The sequence below is a fragment of the Monodelphis domestica genome, chromosome 3 (assembly GCF_027887165.1).
Source record: "Monodelphis domestica isolate mMonDom1 chromosome 3, mMonDom1.pri, whole genome shotgun sequence".
NCBI lineage: Eukaryota > Metazoa > Chordata > Mammalia > Didelphimorphia > Didelphidae > Monodelphis > Monodelphis domestica.
Genome location: NC_077229.1, coordinates 44,999,906 through 45,018,309, shown reverse-complemented (window position 1 = coordinate 45,018,309; position 18,404 = coordinate 44,999,906). Strand labels below are relative to the sequence as shown.

General features: G+C 38.8%; 1 protein-coding gene across 6 annotated transcripts in view; it reads left to right on the top strand.

Moving 5' to 3' along the window:
- IFT81 (intraflagellar transport 81) overlaps nt 1-11,577 on the top strand; it is a 141,454-nt gene extending 129,877 nt beyond the window's left edge. For 5 of the 6 annotated variants that reach the window (XM_056821771.1, XM_056821769.1, XM_056821770.1 and 2 more), the window contains 2 exons: nt 1,064-1,109; nt 5,255-6,015. In XM_056821771.1, coding sequence (XP_056677749.1) covers nt 1,064-1,109; nt 5,255-5,437 — 229 coding nt within the window. In that variant the 3' untranslated portion in view covers nt 5,438-6,015. Of the gene's footprint in view, nt 1-1,063; nt 1,110-5,254; nt 6,016-10,810 lie in introns of those variants that run through there. The other variant, XM_001363920.4, reaches the window with a different exon arrangement.
- Nucleotides 11,578-18,404: the final 6,827 nt, after the last annotated feature.

Below are 18,404 nucleotides of genomic sequence, written 5' to 3'. Positions count from 1 at the left end.
CCCTTTCTACATCAGCCATTTTAAACCTCACTGGCTACATCATATTCTGATGAACACATTCAATTAATGTGAAAGTTTTATGTAAAAAGCAATACTGTATATGGTTGTATAGTCTCAGTTCTCTGTATAAATGTAAGTTTGTTTGTTTGTTTTTTAATTTTATTTATTTTTGTTTAAAACAACAAGAACAAAAACCCTTACCTTCCATCTTGGAATCAGTACTCCAAGGCAGAAAAGCGGGAAGGGCTAGGCAATGGGGTTAAGTGACTTGCCCAGGGTCACACAGCTAGGAAGTGTCTGATGCCAAATTTGAACCCAGGACCTCCCATCTCTGGGTCTGACTCAATCCACTGAGCCATGCTTCCCCTAAAGTGTTTGTTTTTTTTAATCTCTTTAAAATAATGAAGTAGGATTTACTGGAACATGTTAATAGTATCTCAAAAGAAGATAAAACAGAAACAGTATCTGACATTCATTTTCTTCTTTGAGAGGTAGCATATTGCACTGAAGGCATGCTAATGGGCAGGTCACTTAATCATTGGTAGCTCTCTTAAGATTAAAGGCCAGATGAGTTGAGGTAAGAGGGGAGGTTCTTTACCAAAACTTTCCAGCACTGTGAAATCACAACATATTCTTTAAAATATTTGTGACTCAGCATGACCAATATGGAAATATGTTTTGCATGATCATACATGTATAACCCAGAACAAATTGCTTACTCTCTTGGAGAGAGGAAGGAGGAGACTGTTTGGATTTTGTAATTTGGGGAAGCATATTTCAAAATTATAACATGTAATTGGAAAAATAAAATATTTTTAATTGAAAAATGAAATATTTGTGACTTTTTTCTTTTTAAATTACCATTTTCTGGGACTAAATAATATTGAAGAAGATAAAAGTAATTATGATTATTAAAGTACTATAAGGGGGTCCTAATTTCATCCTTCACATTAATGCTGTAAATTATATAGAACTTTAAGGCAGAGATGTTAATTTGTTATTAAGTTATCTGATCAAATCAGCTTAAGTAAATTGAAGCTAACTTATTATCTTGGTTCCTTAGGGAACAGTATACCAAGAATATTGCTGAACAAGAAAACCTTGGGAAGGTAAGACTATTGGTACTCAAAATTGTTGTGATCTCTTATTTAGAGAGTACAGTGCAGGATGCAGGCAAAAGTTCTATTCTTATTTGATTCCCTTAAGTATTCCTTTAGCCCTTCTGATTTTGTTTTTCTTAATAGGGATAGCATGGTTTGTTTTTAAATGATACTTAAACAGCTTTAAATAATATCACATTCCTGGTAACAGTCCAGTTGGGACATCCTCCCCCCAGTAATGACATAATGAACTACCAGCTCAAAGTCTTAATGATATAGTGACAATTCTTAATTATTTGTACTAATCAGTTTACATGGACAAATGATAATAATCCCCAAACTGCAATATGTGCATTAATTTTACTTTTCTTCCCCTTCAAATCTTTATCAGAACTGCTGAAAATAATGTTCACTCTCATGAATGTTACCAGCATTCCTTTCTCTTGCCCACTGCTCGCAACAGGACCAATGAGCACTGAAATACCCAAGAGAAGTAGTGAAGGTTACCACAGCAGTATAGATAGATGATAGAGTAGATATGGTGGAACCTGTTCTCCCTGAATAATTTGGGAATAAATTTCGTAGTTATTAATGGAAAGTGAAAGGGCCCCCTGAGAGCAGCTTTTGTCTTTTCACTTAGTTCTGAGTTCCAGGTTATTTTTTTCTTCTTCATACTGTCATCCCATCAGAGGAACAAAAACAGCCTTTGTTGTATTGAATAACAGATATTTTTGCAAACTGTCTGTATCTACTTGTAGTATCACTTGTACAAAGTTACCATTTCAGATACACTACAGTATCTCTGGGATCAAGATGTGGTTGCACTTTTCATTAGGTCTTCCTATGACCAGAAGCAACTCACTGAACCTCTCACAGCCTCATCCACAGAATGAATATTGTAATACTTGCCCTGACTTTGTCAAATGCCATGTGGAAAACATGCTATTAGAGAAATAGGACGAGTTATTATTATAACCAAGTGCCTGAGATATACCGCACATGTCTTTCCCTAAGTGTGTTTTTTATCATTTAGGTAGGAGGCTCAGTAGATAGACAACCCTAAAGATAGGCCCTAAAGGTCTTGGGTTCAAATGTGGCCTCAGACACTTCTAGTTGTGTGACCCTGAGCAAGTCACTTAACTCCCATTGCCTACATAGCCCTTAGACAATATTGATTCCAAGATGGAATGTAAAAGTTTTGTTTGTTTTTTTAAGTTCCCTTTTTTGTTTGAAAAAAATAAACAAGAATGTTTTTAGGCTTCTAGTTCTTCTATAAACCTAAACTTAATTGGCTAGGCATGATCTCAGAATTCTTCTTTGCCTTTCATTTCAGGGATTCATTCTAGTAACTAGAGGATCATTGAAGAAAATTATTACAATAGAATTAAGCAAAACAAATAATTGCCTTTTATTCACTAGCCCATACCCTAATACCATATACTTCTCTTAAAAGAAGACTTTTACCTGCATGGCAGCCCCACAACTAAGCTTGCCTTTCCAAGAAAGAAAGACATAGGCCTAAAGTATTGTAAACCAATTCTCTAGAGAACTCCCTGGGCTAGACTTGCAACCCTTTAATAATCTGGTATGAAGACAACCCTAATGATTTGGAAGGCACCTTTTAAATCACCAAGTATAATGTCAGGTGGGTCAAAGTTAAATTTTTTTTCCTGTCCTAGAAGCTTTAGCTCCCCTTCAGAAGCTTTTTAGTTCCACCCTTCTTCAGTGGTCTCAGATTCCAAATGACATTCCATATTAATTTTGTTTTTAATGACTTACAAGTACAAACAAAACAGTTCTCATGCTCAAAAAATTTAATGATAGGGGCAACTAGTCAGGAGGACTTGGGTTCAAACCTGGCTTCAGACAATTCCTAACTGTATGACCCTATACAGATCACTTTACTCCCTTTGCCCAGCCCTTTACAGATCACTTTACTCCCTTTGCCCAGCCCTTCTCACTCTTTTAAGAACCTTAGAATCCAGATTTAGCATCAGTTCTAAGACAGAAGATACAGTTAAAAGACTTACTGATAAAAAGATCTACAAGTAAACAGCTGCATAAAAGAATTAATTGGATTCGTAAAGTACCCCTTTATCACCATAGGTTCTCAGAAATAGGAGTGTGTGAGCAAATGTTTAACAACCATCTCAAAAAATGTGCTTATGACTAATAAACCTTATTTACATTTCTTAAGTCTTGACAATGAACAAAACAATCAAGGCTTGATTTGGAGCATTGGTATTTATACTGAAAATTTAATGGTCACTTCTCACAAGCCAGTGTGATCTGGCCCCAGCATACCCTGCAGTTAGATATCAAAATATCATTAAAGCAGTAGCATCTTAAGCTTAATTTCTGTTTTGAGTCACTTGAAATTACTTTTGTTAGCTGACATAAAATATAGATTATAAGCAATTTATTAATAACACCCACTTTAAGTGAGATGTAGACTTGAAACCAAGTGCCAGTTGTACAATAGTTTATGGAGTACACTCAAATTATATTTTCTTAATTCATTCTTTTTGATGTTTATAATAACAGCCTTCATTGTCATCATACCAAGGGTGGAAAACCTCTAGCCACATCTAACTTCTAGTTTATCTGACCCATGAGACAATTACAAGGAGAGGGTATTCTAAAAAAAAAAAAACAGTGGGGTTGCTAGGTAGCTCAGTGGGTATAGAGCCAGGCTTGGAATCAAGAGGGTCGGGATTCAGATGTAAACTCAGACACTTCCTATATCTGTGTGATCCTTGGCAGGTCACTTAAGCCCAGTTGCCTAACTCTTACCACTCTTTTCCCATGGAACCAATACTTAATATCAATTCTAAGACAGAAGGTAAAAGGTTTGTTTTGGGGTTTGTTTGATTTTTTAAGTGTGTGTTGAGAGGGCAGTGAGGTGGCTCAGTGGATGAAGAAATAGGCCTAGAAATAGAAGGTTCTAGGTTCAAACTAGCCTCAGACACTTACCAGCTGGGTGACCCTGGGCAAATCACTGGACCCCCATTGCCTAATCCTTACCACTCTTCTGCCTTGGAACCAGTACACAGCAATGATTCCAAGATAGAAGGTAAGGATTTTAAAGAGTGTGTAGGAATCCAGAGGGCTCTGTGTAAAGTAGATGTTTTTGTGGCCATCTCATCTGAATTCATATGTGATCTTAGGATTTTATAGCATTAATCACTCTCCCAAGGTGGATATTTTGGTTTTGCTTTGTTATGTTTTGAAAACATTTTCAGTTTCTTTGAATATATTTCTGAAATATTTCCCCTTATTTGTACAAATGTGTGTCTCTGTGTCTCCCCTATGTTCCTCTGATCTTTCTCTTATTTCTCTCTGTATTTCTATAATGCATGTCTTTAGATTTCTAAATCTCATTTCTAACCATTTCCCAGTCAACCCCCTTTTCTGTTTTCTTATCGCTTAAGAATGAAACAAAAGGCATTTTACTTGATTTTATTAGATATTTATGTTTATTTAAGTCAATAAACATTTATTAAGTTAACCAGTAATTTTTTTAAACCCTTACCTTCTGTCTTGGAGTCAATACTGTGTATTGGCTCCAAGGCAGAAGAGTGGTAAGGGCTAGGCAATGGGGGTCAAGTGACTTGCCCAGGGTCACACAGCTAAGAAGTGTCTGAGACCAGATTTGAACCTAGGTCCTCCCGTCTCTAGGCCTAACTCTCAATCCATTGAGCCACCCAGCTGCCCCCTTAACCAGTAATTTTTAAATGGCACTGGAACATTTTTAGGTTATTTCAGGCCTTGATAACAAAAGCAGTACACATAGGAATTTTTTTGCTTATCATATTTCCTTTTATTGCCCATTATTAGACCTTTTCTCTTTTTCTAGTGAAAGCTGTTGGAAGATTTTCATTCTCTAGACTCACATTGAGTATTTCAGGCTAAACCATAGAAGTTCACTTCTGCTACTTTGTAAGATATTCTTTCTGTCAACATTTTCATTTTTAAACTTATGATGTATCATGATTCAATTTCTTTTACTTATTTCAGTGATCTTGGTTTTGATGAATCCTAGAACAGCCTGGGTAGTTTAGCATTGTAGTCAAATGTGTGAAGTTCCATATTCTTGTGACTAAAAAGTGAATTCCTGCTATTTAGATTCAATCGTCCTTTATATTTTGTAACAGAAACTTCGGGAAAAACAAAAGGCTGTACGAGAAAGCCATGGCCCCAACATGAAGCAAGCTAAAATGTGGCGTGATTTTGAACAATTGATGGAGTGTAAGAAACAGTGCTTTCTGAAACAGCAAAACCAAACCTCCATTGGTCAGGTAATTCAGGAGGGAGGAGAGGATCGACTGATACTCTGAATTCATGTGTAATCACTAGGGGTTGATAATAGGTACTAACTATAATCTTTTCCCTGTGGTGTTTGTTGTTGTATTTGTTTTGTTTTGTTTTTAAGCCTGAAAACAATCTGTCACTCTTATAGAATATATTAGTTCCAAATTAGCTTTTCCCTAATGATTTTTCATGGAAACTCATCTTGAAATAGGGCTTAGATTTGGAGTTTTGTCACTTTTTTATTTAAAGGAATAGGCTTTTTCTTTTCTGTTTAACCTTTATAAAGTGGTGTCTTCTGATTTTATTGGATGGGTGACTAAGTTTTACAACCTGGATATTTAAATGTGTACCCATTATGAAATGTGTAGTTTTCTCCAAACTCTTAATGTTTTTCTTAATCTTTTTTTAACTTTAGAGGAATCTTTTAGGAACTTCCCTCTCTCATTTTGAAGAAATATTTATCTGAGGTTCATCAGTTCTTTCAATTTACTTCAGAATTTCTCTTTCTTCTGTTAAATATAAGTAAAATTAAATTTATTTTAATGTGTTAATAGCTTTGTTCTGTTCATGTAACTTAAAGACCAATAAAACTTGTTGCACATACCATGACTGTTTCTTTTTTAAATGACAATAGGTACTAGTATCAAGATTGTATCATTTTTATAGTAGTTTTCCAAACTTGTAGCATGAATTGAAATTAAGGAGTATTGTTTAAAGTCATAATTTAGAGCTAGAAAGGATCATTTAGTCCAGTCTCCTAATCTTCTAAATGGGGAAACTAAGGGAGAAATGGAGCAATTGCCCCAAAGTCACAAGGACCAAGATTTAAGGGCAGGTCTAATTATTTCAAGTCTGATGATTGTCCCACCACATCAAAGTACTTGTCACAAGTATTATACAGTAGAGTGGCCTCAGGAACTATTACTTTAAGGGACTCAGCTGTTGTAAAATTCGGCATCATCTTGTACGCATAGGGTCGTAAACAGGATTCAGGAACACAGGATGTAATTCCAAACCCAACTTCTTCCTCATTTGGGCAAGAGAGCTTGAAACTGTCTGTACTTTGGATTTTTTCTCATCTTGATTTTGAGGTCTTCAAGAGAAAGGTCTGATCATCTTCTGGTCTTTTGTTTCATTTTTCATGTCTGCATTGGCTGTGAAAAACCTTTTCTGTGTAGTTTTTGAGCATGTGCAGAATGAGCTGATTTTAGCAACCCTAAAGAATCATGGGTAAATAAAGCAGACTATGGGGGAAAATGATTACCTTAATAGTCAAAAAAACTGAGTGCAAAGCTGCCTCTGACGTTTACTCTTTATATGACCCTAGGCAAATCATTTAACCTCTGTTTTCTCCTCTGTAAAATGAGGAGGGTTGGACTAAATGACCCCCTGAGGAACCATCCAGCTCTAGCCTTGTGATCTCATGATACTTTAGTACTAGGTCAATGTAAAGTCAACACTTAAACTAAAAGCATCATTGAAATGGTTTCCATTAAAATGTTGGCATATACAAAAATGTACATTCCTGTGATTGCTAGTGAAAAACCATAGTTGACGTTTATATACATTATGATTTGCAAAATGGTTGTATACATTTTCTCCTTTGTTCTCACAACAGGCTTATAGGATAGTGACTACAGTATTATCATTCCCTTTTAGGATTCGAATTCTCAAAGAGATGAAGTGACTTTGCTCGCAGTTATAGAGCTAGTTAAGTGCCTGAGGCCATATTTGAACCCAGTTTTTTACTGATTTTCCAGATCCAGGATTTTTGGTGTCACAGTCACCTTAGTGAAAGAGAAGAACTTCTACCATTGTAGAAAGTACAGTTTCAAGTGTGGTTTTGAGGTCTGTTTTCTCTAATGCAGAAAGTAATAGCCTGTATTTAAATTTGGATTTAAGAAAGTTTGGAAATACCTTTATCAATAGACAATGAATGCCTTGAAAACCGAGATTATGAGTAATTCTCATAGCAACAATGGCAAGAGGGGATGGGATACAGACAAGGGGGAACGGTGGTTTGAAGTTATAGACCCTTCAACAAGGATGCATCTTACTGGAATTTTTTTTTAAGGAGAAAGGAAATTTCCACAAGTAAAATAATGCATGGAAAAAACCATCTTATTTTAATGATAACTTTTATCTAACTAGTTTTTGTGCAACGTTGATTACTGTTCTGTGAATATAACTCATCAAGTAAATTAAAAATAACATTAGAATAGAAATAAATATATCTTATTTTGTAAAATGGAAAATTCTCATGGTAGAAGCTGACATTCATATGTAGATGGTGTGTAATCTGTGTTGGGAGTTTTCACAGTGAGAAAATCATAAGCATTCAACTTATTGATGTATTATTTTGTGTCTATATTCATAGATATAGTGTGTGTACATATTCAATAGACACATATGCATACACAATGTTGCCTTATCATGGTATGACAGATAAGCCAGGTTCCCAAGAGCAAGGCCAGTGTAGGGTAGCCTTTAGCTGGAAAAACTTTCATTACAGGCCTCATGACAGACCATGAATCTTAGTTCACAGACCAGTGTGGCTAACTAAGTTAAGAGAGGTTCATCACTAGGTTGGAGCTGGGGATGCAACTCCAGAAGACCAAGGGTTAGGCGGGCTGCATTCTGTACTGATAGGGTTAGTGTCCCATGCCAGCAAAGTCACAGAACCTCAGGGTATTGAATGGGAATTTGTAGTGTGTGTGTATATACATACACATATATGCATGTATGTATATATTCATTATTTTAAGGATCCAGACTAAACAAAGCAGAAAGTAGGGGAAATTACTAGCCTGAGTCAGAAAAACTGAATGTAATGCTGCCTCTGATGTTTACTATTTATATGACCCTAGGCAAGTAGATCTACTCTATGGAAGGATGGAAGGAAGGATGGATGGATGGATGAATGGATAGATGGACAGAAAGACAAATAGATAAGTAGATAGGGAGATATAGATAGATCTGTAAGCATTTATTAAGAATCTACTCTGTACCAGATATTATACAGTCAGATAGAGAGGTATATAGAAATGGATCTCAACAAGCATTTATTAACTTAGTATGTGCCAGTAATTGTCTTAAGCCCCCAGAATACAAAGAAAGAATTGGTCCCTCCCCCTTAAGGAGCTCCTTGTCTAGTGGAGATAAAATGCAAACAGCTTTGCCCATACATTGTTAAACATTGTTAGACATTGTTAAAGGGATTTTCCTTGCTAGGGAGTCCTCCCACTAGGAAAATCATAATTCTCACCCCCTCCACAGCCCCACCCTCCAAAGAAAATGGTATTTGTAAAGGTATAAGAATTGGAGCAAAAAATGGCAAACCTTTGCTTGGGCCTTGGATTGTATCTCCCTGTGCAGGATCTGAGGGTCCATTGGAGCCCTTCTTTACTCGGTGAAGATCTTTTCCAGGAAAGTTGGCTTACTTGGATGATTGTGGGAGGATCATAGGATGACAGATTTAGAAGCAGAAGGGCCTTTGGAAGCTCTCATTGTAGAGAAGAGGAAGCTGAAGCCTAGAATGATTTAAGTGACTCGCCCAGAGCCCTAGATCTAAAATGTATCTGAAGTGAGACAGGAATCTGGTCTTCCTGATCTGTGCCCTTTCCACTATCCCTGCCTCCTTTGTGTTGGCCTATGAAAGGGAGTCCTCAAAAAAGACTTAGCAATGCCCTTTTCTTTTTGGTGAGGGAGAGAGAGCTGAACCATATGAATAAGTCACAGAAATAGCAAAGAGGTCAAGTTCATGTCATCTGTTCCCTCATATCATAGCATTCATCCTTTATTACTACCCTGCCTTTAGGGGCCACATTTGTAATCCTTTCATCCCCAAGAGTTTGGCTCTACTGAGGAGTTCTTTCCAGAAGGATAATGTCTAACGAGTCAACAAACATTTGTTAGGTACCCATTTACTATCTGCCCAGTCACTGTTCTAAGTGCTACAGATAAAAATTTTAAAACAAGATAGTCCTCTCAAGGAGCTTATATTCTATAGAGGACAGATAAATAGAAGATATATACACAGTAAATTGGGGATCACCTTCCAAGATTCTCTTCTGTCTCCAAGAAGTTGCCGCTGCCCAGGTGCTCCCTTCTCTTTACAGAAGGCTAAGGCGGAAGAAATCCCTTTAGTTGTCCACATTGTTCTCTCCTGGTTCTATGCTTTGAGAGCCTGTGTGCTTCTGCTCTTCTCTCCCTAGCACTGATCCAGGTACTCAGCATCTAGGAACCCCCTCATAAGGTATGCACTAAGAATATCTAGATTGCCCATGTGCCTCTGTCTCCAGAGAGCCACCCATCCCCTGGGGAATCGGGTCTGCTGTCATTTCTACACTTCTCTAAAAAAGGCCAAAGGCCAAATCAGCTATGAAGACTCCTTTTGATGAGCCAACCCAAAAGGATGGCGCCTTCCACAACCCTCTCCCAACAATCCAAACCAGCCATTTAATCCCCAGGGGAACCACACTGAGTGGAGAATGAGCCAAATGAGCATGGCCACTCCCTGCATAAGAAGACACTTTGAAGCCCCAAACAAAGCCTCGCTATTCTCCCAAGTTCATCAGGTCTATCAGTGAACTCCCCCTGCTACACACACACACACACACACACACACACACACATACACACACACACACACACACACACACACGCTTTAAGTAGTACTCTGAAATTATTGATAAATATATGTAAATGTATGTCCTTTTATATATGAGATGTCTAACATTTGTTCTATTTTAATATTTAATATTATTTCAGGGTACTATTTAATAAGACATCTCCATTGCCATTTTCACAATTGACATTTTATTTTCAGAATAGAATACAGTCAGTGAAAACCCAGACCAGTGATTGTTTTCATTTAGCCTTCTACTATCTCTAAAAAGCATTTTTGTCATTTTAAAAAATGTCAATGACAAATTCTCCAAGAAGTTCAGTAAATAAGCTACTCATCTAATTAGTGCTAGCCATATTCATTCTGCCCAGAAAGAGACTGTGGATTCAACTTAATGGCAGCTCCCACAGTGCTTTACTAACTGAAGCAGGAAATCATTCACTCCAAGAAAACTGAAAAATGGAATTGTCTACCTGGCTGTTTGTCATTTTCATTAGCATTGGCCATATAGTAACATAGCTTAACAGCTTGGGTTTGATGACTTTACAAACAATGTTTGACTGGAGTGTTCAAAACCCCTGACTAACTCAGAGAGGTCCTTTATTGATGATTCTTTTTGAAAAGCTCATTACATTTTCCCCTTTGGGCTAGATAGCCTTACTGGGATTTTGGTAACAATATTTACTCATTCTGGAAAATTGTTTGTCTTCCTAGGGAGGGGGAAGGAGAAGAAATGGGGAATAGCCTGTCAAAACTGCTTTTGCATTCACAGATTTCCTACTTCTAAGACTTAGTGCTGCCAACAGTTGTGTGGGACGCATCGTAGAAACTGTACATTTCCAAAGGCCACTGCACCTCTTGCTTTCTCTGCTGGATCAGGAAGAAATCCAACTTTAAAGGTTGTCTTTTTATTTTAAAGAGTTAAAATAGCATTATATGGTGGTATTTGTTGTAAGTCTTCATGCTCACTCCAAATAATATACTTTCTGTTTTCAGACAGTGTAGCAGCAGCTGGGTCTCTGCTTCAGGCATCTTTAGGCCATGTTCTAAAGTGGGCCCAAGGAAATAGCACATAATCCCTTTTTCTCCCCTTCTCCTTATTGCCTCTCAGAGAGTGACAACCAAAATGAAATACCATTTCATGGAAATCTCAGAGTAGCCCCAAATAGACCCCTCAGCCCAATTAGTTTGTCTAATATATGTACAGATCTTCGAAAAATGTAAACTCTGTATAATTACAAACCTATTGGCTATCTTTTAGCCTGACATGAGAGAGAGCCCTTTCTAGTGACCTGGGAAAAATAAGCTGTAGAAACATGTTGCTGAGACTTCCGAAATGTTCTCTGGATTGTTCTGAATTGAATTTCAAATGGGTGAAAGACCAAAGCCATCTTTACAAAAACAAAATAAAAGGACAGATTGAAAAATGGTTTTTGTTTTGGAGGCATTTATCTTAAACCTCCTTGCCTTGTCACCTCCAGGCATTCAGCCAGTGTTAGTGACCAATGAGATGAGTGTAAATAAAGGACTTGTTTCTACCGAGGGTTCCAGGTGCTCACGTCATTTCTCTGCTTTGGAATAAAGGAGTGTTTAGCCTGAGGGAGCCAGTAAGACAGCACCCTAATGATTAACTCGCCCAAAGTTTGGTCTATTATACTTTTTAAATCCTGCATTGTGATGAAAACTCAGGATCAGGATTATCAACTCTAGACATCTTTCTTTGCCAGCCTCATATTTTTTGGTGACAGACAATTCATAGCAGCCCAGGAAGGAAATAACACGGTGCCTTTGGGCTTTGTGTATCCCTTCTCTCCCCTGCCTGAGCCCCTCTTCCCTTTCTCTTTCCCCTGTGAGAGCTGTTTCATATGCAGCATGCAGTCAGGAGGTGGGTAGGTTGTCATAGCTGGAAATGATGGAAAGGGGTCATTTCAAATTATCTGTGTTTTTTTAATCTTTGACCCCACCCCCATCTCAAGGCTTAAAAAAATACAAAGTTGACTTCATCTAGGGTAAAGTTCCAACACATTCTGGCAAAGAGATTAAAAAGTAAAATATGGTGCCAGAATGACATTTAAGAGACTTAAGTTGTGTATGTTTGTGGGAGGGGGGGTTGCTTTTTTTTTTTTTTTTAACTCATGTGGGCCCTCTGTTGGTGATCCTAAAGTAATTCCCCATCAGATTCCCCCAGAGAACTTGCCATTTTCCTTTCTGGGCTAGTAGAATAATTTGGCATGCCACAAGCATATGGGACTGTGGAGGGAAACCGTTATTCACTAGTAGAAGCACAAGAGTTAAATTATCCATAATTTCCCATAAAAGTGTTAGTTCTTGCCTCCATTAAGAAATAACAGCCAGTTCATTTGATAGTTGAACCAATCAGGACAAAAGAGAATCCCAAAGTTGGAAGAGACCTTAAAAACCATCTAATAGAACACTTTCATCCCATCTACTGTCTCCCCAGTTTGGAGTTCTGGGTCCTCCAGCTGCTGGGTGAAGATGAGAATCAGTGTGATAGAGTGGGAAAAGAGCCAGGCCTCAAGTCCAGAAGACCTAGATTTCCATTCCACTTCTAACCCTACGATGGGGATGGAACCCTGGGCAAAATGCTACTAAGGCAACACTACAAGGCCATAAATTGCAAAGGAGTTGCTTATGTACATTGGAAGAGAGAACCTTCTCAATGAGCATTCCCTCCATTGATTAATAAATACATTTATTATATATAACATATGTTTAAATGCATTTATTATATTTATATGATTACTTAGACTATATATTCACATATTTAAATATATTTTATATACCACATATTTAAATATATTTATACATTATTTAAATGAATGCATTAATTACATATAGTATATATTTAAATAAATATATTTATTTCTGTATTATTTATTGAAAGAAATGTATTCATTTCTATATTATCTGTTTAAATAAATATGTAATTGAGGCCCATTGGCTTATGAGACAGTCTGTTACTTTATTGTACAACCTGGCTGTGAAAGGGATGGGGAATTGAGAAGGGGTGAAGGTGAAGGGGTGGGGCTGGGAAGAGAAGGGATTTGAATTTCATTTTTCCCATTTAAAAAGAATAAAGTTAGTAGTTGCATGATTTTTATTTTCCAAAGTTCTGGAATAAGTATTACTCAGTGGAAATAAAAGGGTTATATTATGACCAGCTTTCTCCATTAAGGCCCTCTGCATGGTCATCATCATGACATAGTAGTAACTCTGGGCTCTCCAAGGGTATGGCAGTAGGGAACAAAAGTTCTGCAGGACCTTCTAAACTAGAATGTCCTTGAGTACCGGCCCAATATGTTTGTCTAGCAAAGACTAATGTAAAATTGACATTTGAACTCTGGACTTCAATCCCCACAAGCCCAGGTTCCAACAACCTCACTCTCTCTCCCTCCACACAGGAAGTCCCCAGACTCCTCAGCTGTCCTCTACCTCACTTCCTGTGTCTCACCTGTGCCAATGGTGGCTCTAGCTTAACCTAGGACCGCCCAGAGGTCTGTCCTTTTTGCACATGTCTGGTGAAGGCCATATTCTCAAATAATTAAATCTTGAGTTTGCTGCAGCCCTTCCTAAATCCTGTTACCCTGAGTAGGGTGGAGATTGTAGTTTCCAAGACCTGATTCTGTCATTCCAAGTATCTCCATTGTTATTGATCAGGAAATAGCCAAATCCCATCCTCTGAAGAATGGTTTGAACAATGTGAAGAGGCTCATTCAGGAGATGGGATCTGGGGCCCAAAGTAACTCTTCTAGACAGATCTACTAAGTCCTAGAGTGGGGAAAACCAGGCTAGTGTAGGGCGCAACCATGTTCTCTTCAACATGAACCCAGGGAAAGAAACCTACTGAAACTCAATACAACCCCGTTCACGAAGCATTTACTAATCACCCACTCAGCATAGTGGCGCTGTATTGGGCCCTGAGGGTACAAATCAAATAGTCTGAAATGTGAACCTTTCAAATGATACATCGAAATAAATGGTAATTATAGATTTGGAATGGTTTGAAACTTCATATTCAGTCTTTCTACTTGTACAGATTTAAACTTCATGAGGAATTAAATAGACAAAATCATCCATCAAAATATCAAAAAATATATTTTATTTAGTCACGTAGAATCTCTAGAAAAAAAATTTACACTTTTCTTGTCTCCCCAAGTAGAAATGCTGAGGCTAGACAAGAGAAATCAGCAAGGTAAGTTGTACTTAAGAGGAGAGTTCAGTGTGTATGTGTGAGAGATAAAGCAGAACCCCATTATCACACAGATGGTGATGATGATTATACAGATTAAGTTATACTGCTAATTATTTCCTCTGAAAGATGATCTGCAGTCAAAGCCTTTTATAATATGGCTAGCCACTAGCTAGGTTTTAGCCTTTCAGTTCTATAATAAAACAAAGTTATTTCATGCCTATTCTGTGCTGGTCACTCTTCAGGCACTCATGTGTAAATGTGTGTGTGTGTATACACACAAAAGTGAAAAAGAACAAGGTCTCTACTCCTTTTTTACATTGACATGGGGGAAGAGGACTTCAAGATCCCAAATAATCTTGGTAAAGGAAGATTGTGGTACAGTAAGAAGGCAGGAAGAGTATGTTAATGTGGGCAATAAGACTCAGCCAAAGCATTCTAAGGAGACTCGAGGAGGGACAACTACTTTAAATGGAGGGTAACAGGGAAGACATGAAAAGAAGGTGAATGCATGAAGTCAGATGAATACAGGGTAATAATAGGTGTAGAAGGGGAAGAATGTGAAACAAGGCTAGAAAACTTGGTTAGAAGCACACCATGGAGGATTTTGAATGCCAGGCCAATGAGTTTGCATAAACAGTGGGAAATAACTAAAGTTTTTTGAGTGATCAGGAACATAGTCCCAAGTATTAGGAAGATGAATTTGTTAGCTATGCAAAAGATGGACTCGAGATGGGAGAGACATGATCAGCATCAATTCAGAAGCATTTATAGTCATCCAGGTGATGGGGGATGAGGACCTGAACTAGAGTGATAAAGTGAGAGCAAAGAGGAGGGTGCAAGAGAGAGAGTGAAGACTTTGAAAGAGAAGGGAAAGCTATAATAATTATAGCTAACATTGATATAGCACCTGAAGGTTTGCTTTATAAATAATTTCACTTTTATCCCCATAACAGTCCTGGGAGGTAAGTAATATTGTCCCTATTTTATAAATGAGGAAAGTGAGGGGGGCTGAGGTTAAATGACTTTACCAGAACCCCACAGCTAATGTCTAAGGCTGAATTTGAACTCCATTCTTCCTCACACTAGCTAACTAGGAGGGGAACGGTGCTATCTATAGAAATAGGAATGTTGGAAGAAAGGATGGTCTTAAGGGAAAAGATGATTTGCGTGTTAGATTTGTGTTTTAGTGCTCATGGGATATCTAAGTGAAAATGCCCAGCAAGGAGTTGAAAATGTTGGTCTTGCTCAGAGGTTAGGCCTGGAGATGTGGATATAAGAGTTATCTGCTTAGAACATCCTGGGTTTTTTTTTGTTGTTGTTGTTGTTTTTTGAGGGAAGAGGATAGAAACAGAAAACCACCTGCTATTAAATATGACTGATTTCTGGCAAAATCCTAGGATTATATTAGAGAAACAGCTAACGAGCATCTAGAAAAGATGGTGTGATTCCAGAGTCAGGCTAGCTTCAGCAAAAACAGATCCTACCCAACCAACTTTAGTTCCTTTTTTTTTTTAAGGGATACAGGTTTTGGCTAGATAAATAGATCAGAGAAATCTGTCCATATGGTTTTACCTCTATTTTAGCAAAGCATTTGACTAAGTGTTATTTCTGTTCTGAGGACAGAGGACATTTTGTGAAAAATAGTCATTGCTGGAGTAGCTGGGTGGCTCAGTGGATGGAGAGTCTGGCTGGGAGATGGGAGGACCTACGTTCCAATCTGCCTCAGACACTTCCTGGCTGGGTGACTTGACCAAATTGTGTAGCCCTCACAGCCCTTCTGACTTGAAATGAATACATAGTATTGATTCTATGATGGAAGGTGAGGGTTTTAAAAAAAAAGCAAGAAAAAAAGAAATCCAATTGTTGAAGCCAAGAGCAGGAAGGGGGGCCTCAAGTGCATCCTGGTGAGGACTGGTTGGCCCAGATCCGTAGGCTGGAGAAGAGAAAACTTAGGGGGCCTGGCAGATGTCTTTGAGGTGGAAGGAGGGGTTCACTGGGTGGCTCCCCAGGCCCCTTGAGGTAATGGAGAGAGCCCAGGATGAGAGAAGAGAATCAGTGAAGAATATGGCCTTTCAAGGCACTGGTACTTGGGGCCAAGAGGATGACAGCACAGGTAGGAGGTGAATCAGGGTTGCAGGGTGGCTGGTCCCTCCCCATAGCCCTGCTCCCTCATGAGAATTTTTTGGGTGTGGGTGTCATGATGTCATATTTTGAATTTACTACATGATTTTTAATAAAATTTTATGGCAGTGGACGAAAAAAAGTATTTTGGCAGCTCAGTGGTACTGTGGATAGTGTCAGTGACCCTGTGGGTCAGGAAAACCCAAGTTTAAATTCTGCCTCAGATACTTACTAGCTGTGTGAACCTGGACACTTCACTCTCCTTAGCCTCAGTTTCCTCATCTGCAAGATGGGATCCTAATAGTACACATTAGTGTCATTGGTATCAGGATCAAATGAGTTAACATAAGTTTTGGTTGGTCAGTCATTTACAGTCATTTCTGGCTCTTCCTGACCTTTTTGGGGTTTTCTTGGTGAAGATCCTGGAGTTTGCCACATCCTTCTCTGGCTCATTTGATAGATGGGGAAACTGAGGCAAAAAAGTTTAAGTGATTTACTCGCAGTCACACCATGCTTGTCTGAGGCCAGATTTGGATTCTTGTCTTCCTGGTCCCAGTCTGGGCCCTTGATCCACTGCACCATCTGGCTGCCCCAGTAACATGCCAAGTGCTTTATGAGTTCTAGCTATTCCTTTTTGATACTAAGTGTCCATTCAAGAGGTGTCAAATAAGATACCTCTAAGAAGAGCGGTGAGGTCCAGGCAGTGGGGGTGAAGTGACTTGCCCAGGGTCACCCAGCTAGGAAGTGTCTGAGGCCATATTTGAACCCAGGACCTCCTGCCTCAGGGCCTGGCTCTCCGTTCACTGAGCCACCTCACTGCCCCCTAACTATTGTTATTGAGACAAGCTTTTAGAACCATACTGACATATTTGCACACTTAGTTGTTTGAGAAAAGAGGATTGATTAAGTTTTTACTTGCGCATCAGCTCCATGTGCAGTACTTCCCTAGGATTTATGGGTAATGCCCCTCCCTTGCCTTCTAAGATGGAAGATGTTATTCTGGTGATGGGATCCTCTGCATAAAGGATGGTCACGAGCAGCACCAAAGCAGAAAGGAACTGGACAAGCAGCCCATTCTGTGATCCTGCTGAGGGAAGCCAGTGAGGATGGGGATGGGAGAAGCAGATGGAGCTCGAGCTCCAAGGGCAGAGAAGGATGGGTGAGGGCCCACCTTGGGCAGGGCGCTGGGCTGGGACACCAAAGGGAAATGTGTGCATGTGCGCGGCAGGGGATCCACTTGGGAGCTTGTCAGCATTGGGACATCCCGGAGGAGAACTTTCTCTTGGTGCAAGCTGACGCCTTTTATGGAATTGCCTCAAATGTTGAGTCACGTGGGACAGTGAGGCGGCTCAGTGGAGAGAGCACCAGCCCTGCAGTTGGGAGGTTCTGGGTTCAAATATGGCCTCAGGAGCTTCCTAGCTGTGTGACTCTGGGAAGCCAATTGCCTAGCTCTTGCCTGTCTTAGAATTGTTACTAAGAGAGAAAGTAACGGTTTAAAATAAATATAATAAAGAGTGCCAATGTAAGCACTAAATGAGAGATGCAGATAATAGGGACTTTGGGAGTTGAAAAGAGTTCACCATTAGCTGGAATATGAAGGAAGACTATGGAGACTTGAATTAAGGTCTTTAAGGACCCACGTGATTGGGACGAAGGCTGAGGAGGGGTCATGTGAAGGATGTGTTCGAGGAACAGTGAGAAGATCAGTGCCGTTGCAGAGGAAGGTTTCCCCTGGATGGAAGATAAGGTGGGAAACATCATTTGAAGATAGAATGCCTCCACTTTACTATTGTCCACTTAGTCTAAAATCACTAAAATGATCTTTAAATATCCCCTATTTCTTTTTTTAATATTTTATTTTTTTAATATATTTCCATGGTTACATAATTCATGTTGTCTCCCTCCCTTCTCCCCTCCCTGCTCCTGGAGTTGACAAGCAATTCCACTGGATTATACATGTATTCTCACTCAAAACCCATTTCCATATTATTCATTTCTGTAATAGAGCAATCTCTTAAAATCAAAACCCCTA